The sequence below is a fragment of the Phyllobates terribilis genome, unplaced genomic scaffold (genome assembly GCF_046119375.1).
Source record: "Phyllobates terribilis strain yellow unplaced genomic scaffold, ASM4611937v1 Scaffold_12__6_contigs__length_324123572, whole genome shotgun sequence".
In the NCBI taxonomy this organism is placed as follows: Eukaryota; Metazoa; Chordata; class Amphibia; order Anura; family Dendrobatidae; genus Phyllobates; species Phyllobates terribilis.
Window position 1 is genome coordinate 145987943 of NW_027362772.1, and position 11858 is coordinate 145999800.

General features: G+C 41.6%; 1 protein-coding gene across 1 annotated transcript; it reads right to left on the reverse strand.

Moving 5' to 3' along the window:
• Window positions 1–3379: 3379 nt before the first annotated feature.
• FGF21 (fibroblast growth factor 21) lies at window positions 3380–9463 on the reverse strand. The gene is made up of 3 exons (XM_073657774.1): window positions 8976–9463; window positions 6316–6419; window positions 3380–5433 (listed from the first exon to the last, which is right to left on the reverse strand). Exons 1-3 carry the CDS (start codon window positions 9238–9240, stop codon window positions 5140–5142), a joined length of 663 nt encoding a protein of 220 aa, XP_073513875.1. The 5' UTR covers window positions 9241–9463; the 3' UTR covers window positions 3380–5139.
• Between the last annotated feature and the right edge of the window lie 2395 nt (window positions 9464–11858).

Here is an 11858-nt window from a genome sequence, read left to right on the forward strand (position 1 = left end):
CTTATACCTGTGTATATTTAGTTGTATATCGTGTATCTAGTGTATTATTATAATCAATTACCTCAAGTAATTGTGGGCCTGCCTTTTATTCTGCATAACGAACGCACGTCCGTGTGAGCTCGGCTCAAGCCAAAACGCTACCCAGGGTTGGTTCCTGACCCGATATAGGCCCATTCACGGACTGGGCGTATATCTAAAATAGGGACTGGTGGCAGCATACCAACTGGGGATTGGGGAAGGCTGGTAGTGACGGTCGGAGGTTCAGATATATATATTCCTGGCGCGGCCAAGGAAGATATATATACCGCCCTCACTACAGAGGGCCCCGATACCCAGTAGGTTACAGGACAGTCTCCCTGGCGACCGCTTATCCTAGGTGCAGTTCCTTGACTGACCTGAGGCTAAGAGGGCGCTAGCGAGTTGTGCTGTGTAGTGACGTTACGGTTTAGTGACGTTGAAGGGATAACACACTACCGTGTTCCCTGCGCTGGTTGCAGCTTCCTGGCACTACTTTCTCTAGGTGCAGTACCTTGACTGACCTGAGAGGTAAGGGGGCGCCAGAGAGCTGCACCCACCGGCCGGCTTTCATCACAGAGTTGTTCAATAAAGGGCCCAAAATTAAGATAACATAGATGGGAGAGGTCTCTATGAATAGGAATTCCTAAGTATTTGATACCCTGTGAGGGCCAGGCAAAGGGAAAGTTGGACTGGATGGAATCCTATATGGATTTGGGGAGGGAGACATCGAGGGCCTCAGACTTCGCTGCATTGATTTTAAAATTTTACCATGTAACAAAGTGATCTATTTCAGCCATAACAGCATGGATGGATATATGTGATTGAGTGATATATACTAGGACATCATCAGCAAATAGAGAGCACTTGTACTCGGTGCCTCCCACCTCAATCCACCTAATATTGGGGTTATGGCGAATTGATGAGAGCAGGTGCTCCGTCACTAGGATGTATAAGAGAGGGGACAGAGGACATCACTGCCTTGTCCCATTGGTGATTGTGAAAGGTGATGAAAATGTTCTGACGCACCCCCTGGGCCTTGGGACACCCGGAGCCGGACCCTTTTTGGTGGATGCTGGTGGTTGTATTCTTCGTGGCGGCGACCCAGTTCCGTGGCTCAGGGCGGTCAAACCAGTGGCGGAACTATTTATGTGGTTTTCATGTTTAAATGTCCGACTACGCCACCCGTGGATTGCGGTCAGAGTGAACCGCCGCTACAGGGCAGACCACTGAGGCTGGTGTTGTGGGTGCAGCAGAGCGTAGCATAACTCCCCACGGGAGGAGTATAGCCTCAGGGCAGTGTATGCGGAGGATGGGGGTGATGGTGCAGGGCAGCAGCAGTAACGACACGGAGTCAGTGATGCAGTTCAGGGCCTTTACTCACAGTTCTTATTATCCAGACCACGTCTGCAGGTAACGGCTGCCCACGTCGTACTGTGCTCACCAGGTGAGGGGCTCAGACAACTCCCAGATAACTTTGGAGCACTTCACAGGACCCCCTTTGTGTGTCCTTTGTCTGGCCTTTCTTACCAACACTTCTGTCCGGCTGCCTCGGGCCTCCTCTTGGTAAACTTGGCGCCAGTTTCCCTGACCCTATGTGGTGCCTTCCTAGCGGGTGTAGCGAGGGGCTGCGCCACATAAAATGTCAGAGCCTCCGGTTTCTAGCTGAGGGTCGTTTCCTGCCTCCACTAGTTCGGGGACCGGTCTCCCCCTTTGGCCTGACCCCTCCACGCAGGTGGATTCGGGCGTGCGGTGGCGACTCGCCCGTCCGCACCCCTGGGATCCCTTCATTCCTCGTTCCTGGAGCCTTCTCCGCTCCTCTTCCTTCCTTCTCCCTCTTCCAGGCCTGGGCCTCTGTTACTAGGCCCGCCTCCGGAGCAGAGCTCATGCAGAGCCCCTGCTCCCTGCCACTTCTGCTCAGACTTCTCTGCACTGAACTAAGATGGTGCCCACCTTTTATACTCCCTTCTCAATGCACCCAGGAACTGCTTCCTCCCTGCTCCTGCACTACAGGGTTCCCCTTCCTCAGTGTTCCCTCCCCCCACTCCAGCCAGGGACAGGGACTGTCGTGCCCATCTCAGGGGCATATTGGTCGCCCTGCCCCACGGCAATGTGGTGTAATGCATGCAGGTGTCGGGTCCTGATCCACACTCCATCCTTACCTGAGAGTGAGATATCACACCTCTGGGTGAGGTGCAATACGTCTGTAGCAACCGAGCCCTCAGGGTGCTACAGTTCCATTTATCTTCAGCCTAGGTGACGTATTGCGATACAGGGCCGTGATTTTGGCTATAAAAGGGTCCCCTAGACCCCTACCCCAAGCTTTTTAAGAGAATCATATATGGCGTGCCAGGAGACTCTATGGAATGCTTTCTCAGCATCCAACGAGAGTATCTAATTACAAATTTTTAACTGCATCTAGCCCAGGAAATACTTTGTGCCTAGTAGCAGTGTCTGCTAGTGAGCGGATTATCCCGGCTGTTAAGCAAGCTGCACCACCTGTAGTTTAGACACTTAATTTTTTCAAAGGAAATGCTTCGGGACCATGGGATACTTAGTGAAGAGCATCAGGAGGCACCCCAAGGCATAGGGGCTGGGACTGGCAGTAGGATGCCTTGCGGTGGACAACCGAGCTCGATCCTTATAAAAGCTTTTTAACTGCAGCAGCTTTAGTGGACGCTACTGGAGCTGGAATTACCGCGGCTGCTGGCATGAGACTTGCCCTCCAATAGATCCTTGTAAATGGATTTAAAGTGTATTCATTCAAATTAGAGAGACAATTTAAATTAAAAAGCTTAGAGCTGCCTCCACCACAGGGGGGCTCGCTCGACCCACCAGCGGACAGGCACCAGTATTGGGAGAGGGGGGCTGGCCGTCAGGGTTCACCGCGGCTCTGGCACAAACCCGGCGACACGGAGGTGGCACGGGCAGGAGCGGACTGGCCGTGTCGGCTTCTCACTTTTTGGATTTTAGAAGGGCATGACATGCCTATATCTGTGTCTCCCCCTCCTTTTACTCCTCCACCTCTTTTCTTTTCGCATGACTATATGTACTTGTCACTTTTCCATGTGTTAGTTATGTCTTCTGAGCAGTTTGTCAGCTTTTGGACACCTTTGAAGGTGTTTTCTATGTGTTTCTATGTGTTTTTGTTTGCCTGCCATTGGTTTTAACGGTGTTCGAAGGTGTTCGACGAACAGTTCGACGAACAGTTCGGCGAACACACGGGTGTTCGACGAACCGAACCGAACTCGAACACTACGGGGGTGGCTCAACACTAGTAATAAGTAGTATAAAAGGACACATACAAATACTCGGTTTCAAAAATAGATGCCCATTTTTATTTAAATAAATAATATCTGTGCATGATGAAACAATAAATAAAATAATTATTATTGCAAAATAGCAATAAATAAATAGGATAAATAAATAAAATAGAACAGTTACAAAAAGTACATACATTACACATGACATTACAGTAGTGACAGACTGTACATACTCATTGTTCAAAAAATTATTCTCATTGCTGCATTACTCTCTTAGAGTATATTTATACACGACAGATTCTTCACAAAAAATTTCTATGACCGAAAAATCCATTGTGGTTTCTACAGTGAGTTAATGGATTTCAGGGGTAAAGTTTCTCCTTGTGGAGCGTGACATGCCAGGTCTGGCATGCCAGTATGAGGAGACTTAAACGCCATGCATGCTCATCTGGGAAATTAAATATGCAAATTGTCTCTTCAGAGAGGAAGAGGACTAGAACTCTAGTGATACCTGTAGGAAGTAGCAATCCTACAAGTCAATATTGACCCTTTAACAATCCTTGAAATATGACTTAAGATAAAAGTCAATCCAGAATCTCAATTCACAGGCACTGTGTTTCGGGATATTGCTCCTCGTCAGTACAAACTATAAGATCTGATTTGGCTAGGCGAGAGGCTAAGACTGGAATCTAAGGGGTAAGGTTTCTCCTTGTGGAGAGTGACATGCCAGGTCTGACACGCCAGTATGTGGAAACTTAAAAACCTTGCATGCTCCCCTGGGATTAATGGATGTCTTCATGCCCCATTAAGATGAATAAGACATTTTTGCAATAAATCTGCTCCAGGTGAATATTTGTACCTTCCTCAAAGTTATCACCTACAGGCTTATACATTTCAAGGCTTTTTTTACTTTTTTGATGGCTTGACTACAGAGAGAACATCATCAAGTTCAGGCTCTAACAAAGTAGTTTGTTGCAGTATTTCATGCCTTTCTGTAGCTAAAGTAAATGAAACATGTCCCCACTTATTTGGACCCAATGCCGGCTTTAGCTTCACAAAAAATGCATCAAAACTTCATTAAAACGGCATTGTATAAACCAGACCTTAGGGTCAGTCAATGTCAAGGTTTGGGGCAGTTCTTGGGAACATAACAGGTCATGATTAAAGAACTAAAACGCACAATGAATTTAGAATATTCGGTGAAAAGTGGAAAGTCTTGTAAGATGTGCAGATCTTAAAGTTACATAAATAGAATAAAACTAAAATTCCACATGACAATAGTAAAAATTAGGACGTCCACTTGATCTTCTAAATCTTGGACTTCCCACTATTTCCTAGCACATTCGAATGATTATTTCCCCAAATATTAGAACTAGGCATGGAAACTTCAGGTTTGAAAAGCCTAAAAGCCTTCACCAGCATTTTAACAGAATGCAAAAAGTCCTCAAGCAATATGACCATCCTACAAAGGAAGGGATTTCCAAAAAAAAGACAGTATAGTTCTGCTGTAATCTCATATCCCTCTTCAAATAGCACACATAAGAAATGTGTGTACTGGACCACAGAAGAACAGTCAGCACTTTTGAAATATGCAGCATTATTTGTATTCACTTTGTGATGCAGTAATATTATGGGATTTTTGCAGTTTTAACTTGGTTTTAAACCTCATCTTCATTGCAATTGGACAAGTCACTGGATATAAAAGATAAGTGCTGTATATAAGGGTCTCTTGCATAGACTTTAGTTCTCCCTTTTTAATTGCCTTCCATTTTTTAATCGTTCTTGAGTTTTGCTCTTCTTTAGTAAATTAGGGTCAATGGAGAAACCTTATTTATGATGCAAGCAATAGTATCTTCACTGACTAAGAATCCAGGCTGGGACTGAAGATGTTGGACTTGTCTATCATATCGAAAGGATCTTCTGAGTCTAAGTCGCTTCCAGGCTGATCATCGTAAGCATGATCTGCTGCATATAATGATTCCAAGGGAATAGAGTTCTCCAGTGGCATGAAGCGGACCATCTGTTTGCCAAACTGGTGCCCTCCTCTGGTTGGAGTTAGGGTGAGGGCAGCAGGATGTTTTTCTGAGTAATACAAGTTGTACCCATCTGTTAGTGGCACTTCACGGAAGTTGCAATCATCTTCTTTATAAACCATCTGTTAATATAGGCAATAGACAAAAAAAATACTTTTAGTTTAACATTTATTTTCATTTACAAATAGCCACAGAATAGTGATAAACATTAAATACTGTTTGAGATAACCAGCAATAACTTTTGTGAATAATAATCTTCTAGAGGTGTCACTGTCACTGGTAATCTGGTCTAGATAGGGGTGGACTTCTCAAAAAGGTCTTTTGGAAAGTTTTCACTCTATTATGATTTGCAACTACAGGATATACAACAAATGTTTTGGCTATTTCACTGCTCCATTGACCTGAGGCATCTACAAGATAGTCTCAGAGAGTAAATCTAGCCGGAGTGCTGCGGCCATTGGCCATACATCCCGGAAGAGGAAGAACTGAGACTGGCGGGTGACTTGGGAGGCGATAGCAGATGAGTTACAAATGAGTATATATTTAATATGGCTTGTTATGTATATTTCCAATGGGATCGAATTGCAAAATAAATCTGCAACCTCCCGCAAACATTTTGAGGGCTGTGAGTTTCAAAGCTCAATGCAGATAACATTTCTATCTTATCTAAATGTATAAAAAGGTTCAATGACCATATAGTTTTAAAGGCTTATTTTCCTATTTCTAGAGACTATTATAGTTAGTAGTAAGTAACTACTACTCCTAATCACAAAGGTCATGAATATATTTTGTTTGGTTCTTTTTCACTGAGTTGTTTCACTGTGTTGTTTCAAAACAGTCAGAAATAAATCATTAGAAATCTTTCTGTTCTGATTTTTTGTATCAGGTAAACGTTAGTAGTCAGCTTTAAGGTGTCTTACAGTGCATATGAAATGGAGACTCATATCACCATTAGGATGGTGGAGATCACGGGCAAAGAGCTAAGCTTTCCCTAACACACTTACCGATCCATACAAATGGTGCCTGGAGTCCATGCAGAGATACCGTTTCGTTTTCAGTGCTCTAATCACCAAAATACTTGGTTTTACAGCTTTGATTTCCAGGAGACCTAAAGAACAAAATCTAATGTTAGTTCTGCAAAATCAATGGATTAAAATTATGATGGTTCTGAACATTACAATTCTGAATTGTATTTAAAAGCAAAGTCTGATGTCAAAGGAAGGAAGGAAATCCAGTGTTTAAAAATTTGAGTTTTACATATTCACACTGCTCCAGTGCTGGCAATCCTGGTCCATTAATAGGCTGTGGTGGTTATATCACATCTACAGTGCACATGACCTCTTGTCTTGTCATGACTACCTCATTATTACCACGGAGGCCAGTGATTGGCTGCAGAGGTGATGTTCAGTGTAGTCATGCTATCGCTGTTACAGCCTGTCAACAAGGATGAAGGGCAGCGGCAGAGAGGCAGCGGTGGGTGAATAAAGCTCCAATTATCATTTTTAAATAGAGAAAGCCCATGGAGTAAAAAATTTAATCCTTGAAAAAAACCTTTTAGGGAGGATCAGTCACAATAGCATTACAATTCTGTAGAAGTTCTATCCCGTCTTTCACTAACATCCCAGCTACTGGCCATGGTCCTGAGATTCTGACCAATGCACCTTCAACCACGGTTTACGCAAGCGAAAGACATCTTGCGATATGAGTCAATCTTCTCTCCTCCATAGCCGTGGGACTCATATTTAGGGACCTATGCATTCAGACTTTATATATAGAGCCATGCAAGTAATCTATGAGTATATAAGACCAAACTGTTCTTTTTCTAGTGAACCCATTAATTTAATCAGCCATATTTAATAAGTTTCCCATCATGGCCACTGCAATGTGTAGTCAGCGACAACTTCCATCAGAAGTTTCCTGGATCCCCATAATAAATGAGTTTTAATGATACCTCCTTTAAAGCTTATATTCAATAATATGCCTTCATCTGAAGATCCAGACCTTATACACACTTACACAAACCCTGAAAACCAGCCTAAGGGTTCATGGCAAACATCCATTGAAGGTCTTAATCATAAAACTACTATTCCTCATAAACATTCCCACATATCTCATTCCTGTTTACACTTTAACCATGGTAATTCATAGTCTTGAACATTTACGGACGGTCAGGAGTGCATTATGTCATGTGTCTGATGTAATGCTGGTCATATGGCAATTAGTGCCATAATTACAATTATTGTCATAGTATACAAGAGCCGCCAGCAGACACACAGTGACCTTTGAATTTTTCTTTACTTCCTTTAGGGACACAATCAAATAACTCTATGTTATATGAATTAATGACAACCACATACTCCACATGTACAGCAACTAATGGTGCTTTCAAGGATAATTGCATTATTGCACTTTTATTATGTACTAGCTTTTGTTGTATGATAAGATCATTTTCCTACTTGGATGTTTCATGTTTTATTTTAGTTTTGTTTTGTTAATGTGCTACAGATGTTTTTGGCATTGATAAAGTTTATAGTCAGTTCACAGAGGGAGGTCAAAACATGATTGCAGAGTCATCATGAGAAGAAGAAATGCTGTATAACACATTCCAAAGATATTGTGATCATAGTTAACCCAATACTCCCATATCACATTCACACGGGTCCAGAAAGCTGAGATTACGGGAGTTTCATGATGGAGAACTAGCGCTCAACAGTGATTTCTTTTTTGTAGTGCAACAATATTTTTAATTTACAATTAGCTGGGAAGCAAAAAAAAAAGCGAAAAAGGGTTTTTTTTCGATTAAAAGTTAAATATTATAGAAAAGGATATGCTAAACTTGGTTAAGTTCTGACCACGCAACACTGCAAAGCATGGAAACCAGCTGCTGCAAGTCCATGGGTCATCAGACTGGAGAAAATGCAGGAGGGGATAGCTGTGAACATTCTGAGCTGCCGGTAGTTGAGGTGATAAATCCAGTTTCACACAAATAGGTTTCCAGTTTTTTATTCTGTCAACGCGTTTCGAAGTATACACACTTCTTCATCAGGGCAATGTTTTTTGTCAACACGTTTCAAAGTATACACACTTCTTCATCAGGACAAAAAAAGCAATGTTTTTTGTCAACGCATTTCAAAGTATACACGCTTTTTCATCAGGACAAAAAAAGCAATGTTTTTTGTCAACGCATTTCAAAGTATACACACTTCTTCATCAGGACAAAAAAACAATGTTTTTTGTCAACGCATTTCAAGGAATACACACTTCTTCATCAGGACAAAAAAACAATGTTTTTTTGTCAATGCGTTTCGAAGTATACACGCTTCTTCATCAGGACTAAAAAAATCATTGTTTTTTGTCCTGATGAAGAAGTGTGTATACTTCAAAACACGTTGACAAAATAAAAAAACGGAAACCTATTTTTGTGAACCTGGATTTACCAACTCAACTACCAACAGTGTGGAATTTCCACAGCTATCCCCTAAAATATTTTAATGACTCTTTAGAACCAGCAACTCTCAGGCTTTTCAAAACAGTCCAACACATCACCTTTGGTAGGATTTGGGGCATAATTACAGTCAGAACTGAATTTTTGAGTTTTCAATAGAGACAAGAATAACCATGAACACATAAATAATAAAATAAAAATTGAAATGTATATACTCACTATATATGTTCTTCTCCTTGGTGCCACTGACTTTTCCTTCAGGGGTGATCTGGAGATGTAGATGTGTGTGCTCATTATCTGCATAGAGATGTCTTAGTCGTACTTGGTCTGCAAAGCCAAGAATAGGACTGTTGTCTCTGATAGGACTAGCTATTGCCCTTTTAGTGTTACTAAGAGCCAATGCAATGAGATAAAGCCCCTTCACTAAAAACCCAGTTTTTAAGGCAAATTGCTGTCTTTTCATTATGGTCATGTAATAGTCCATAAGAATAAATAATGGTGCAAAATACAATAAAAATGCAAAAAAAAATTAAATTTAAACTATAAATACTACACAAATATAGATTTTGTTTTTGTCCAATAAAAAAGAAATAGGTAAAAAGAAGTAAAATAAATAAATAGCAAATAGTTTCTTACTGCACCTATTGAGAAATAGAAACTGTCTGTGCCCTGGGAATACCTAGTTCTTAGTTTAAACTCACATTTCTAATGACAAAAACGAAGACGAGGAGACCTATTTATACTCTGGTCTTTAACCCTTATCACCAGCAATTTGACGGTGAGTTTTTTTTTTTTTTTTACCCCCCCACCCCATATCTGAGTCACTGAGCATGAGAAGTTCACTTAAAGCAGAATGTGCTATTTACTTTCTTGCTAGCCGGGGGAAGCACGTTACAGTAAACATTTTTTTCATGTTTCCGACCAGAGATCACCAGGGCTGGGGTTACAAAATGATGCAACATTCAATGGTGATATAAACTGTTTGGGGAGAAAGAAAGGCGGAGGGATCAGTACTTCATCCATTAACCCTTGCCCTGTTACTTAACCCTCCTCTGTGCACTGTTATTTTTAGGAATTTATAGAAAAGGAAATGCCACTTGCTTATGTAGTAGCTTTTCTTCTACTGTATGTATAACTATTTTATTTTTGTATCACCTCTAAATGACATAAACAGATTTCAGTCTTTAACAGCAAGGAACACAATTTTGTGTTTGGTGATTGCAAATTTAGTTCTAAACTCCTACAGGAAAAATATTCCGGACCTACAACAAGCCCATTTCATGATTATATAATGGTGCTCATTGATATTGATGTATTGTAAAGGGGTACTCCACTCTAACAAATTGTGTGCTAGATATGTGATATATGTTAGATTAGTGTGGCTCCCACTTTAGGAGTTCCAACCATTCCGAGAGTGAGAAAATTGCTTGATGCCACAAAATTCAAGTCTATTGGCCCCATTCATATAAAGCTTTCGCGCCAGAATTCTGGTGCAAAACTTTCAAAAGTTGCCAACTCAAAATGAAATTTTGCGGCTTTTGCCATCTTTGCGCCAGTTTAACCCAGGGGCGAAGCTTGGGCCGGGTGGGGTGTGGTGGGGGCGCAACGCCACAGCTCATCTAATTCGTGACAATCTCTGGTGTGCCGTAAAACAGAAATTTCACTCCATTACATCACATAGGAAACTAACACTGCCTTATATATCATATAGGATACACTGAGACTGCTGTATACAGCACATAGGAAACACTGAGACTCTGCTGTATTTACATCACATAGGAAACTGACACTGCTCTATATATCACATAGGATACACTGAGACTGCTGTGTACAACACATAGGAAACACTGAGAATCTGCTGTATTTACATCACATAGGAAACTGACACTGCTCTATATATCACATAGGATACACTGAGACTTCTGTATACAGCACATAAGAAACACTGAGAATCTGCTCTATTCACATCACAAAGGAAACTGACAGTGCCCTATTTATCACATAAGATACAATGAGACTGCTGTATACAACACATAGGAAATACTGAGAATCTGTTGTATTCACATCACAAAGGAAACTGACACGGCTCTATATATCACATAGGATACACTGAGACTGCTGTATACAACACATAGGAAACACTGAGAATCTGCTGTATTTACATCACATAGGAAACTGACACTGCTCTATATATCACATAGGATACACTGAGACTGCTGTATACAACACATAGGAAACACTGAGAATCTGCTGTATTTACATAACAAAGGAAACTGACACTGCTCTATATATCACATAGGATACACTGAGACTGCCTCTTTTGCAGTTACAGTGGGGAAAAAAAGTATTTAGTCAGCCACCAATTGTGCAAGTTCTCCCACTTAAAAAGATGAGAGAGGCCTGTAATTGACGTCATAGGTAGATCTCAACTATGAGAGACTAAATGTGAAATTAAATCCTGAAAATCACATTGTCTGATTTGGAAAGAATTTTTTTTTCAAACTTTGGTGGAAAATAAGTATTTGGTCAATTACAAACAAGCAACATTTCTGGCTCTCACAGACCTGTAACTTCTTCTTTAAGAGACTCCTCTGTCCTCCACTCATTACCTGTAGTACTGGCACCTGTTTGAACTTGTTATCAGAATAAAAGACACCTGTCCACAATCTCAAACAGTCAAACTCCAAACTCCCCTATGGTGAAGACCAAAGAGCTGTCGAAGGACCCCAGAAACAAAACTGCAGCCCTGCACCAGACTGGGAAGACTGATTCTGCAATAGGCAAGCAGCTTGGTGTGAAGAAATCAACTGTGGGAGAATTAGAAAATGGAAGACATACAAGACCACTGATAATCTCCATCGATCTGGGGCTCCACACAAGATCTCACCCTGTGGGGGTCAAAATGATCTCAAGAACGGTGAGCAAAAATCCCAGAACCACACGGGTGACCTAGTGAATGACCTTGAGAGAGCTGGGACCAACGTTGCACAGGCTACCATTAGTAACACACTATGCCGCCAGGGACTCAGATCCTGTAGTCCCCCTTCTTAAGCCAGTCTGTAGTTTGCTAGAGAGCATTTGGATGATCCAAGAGAATGTCAT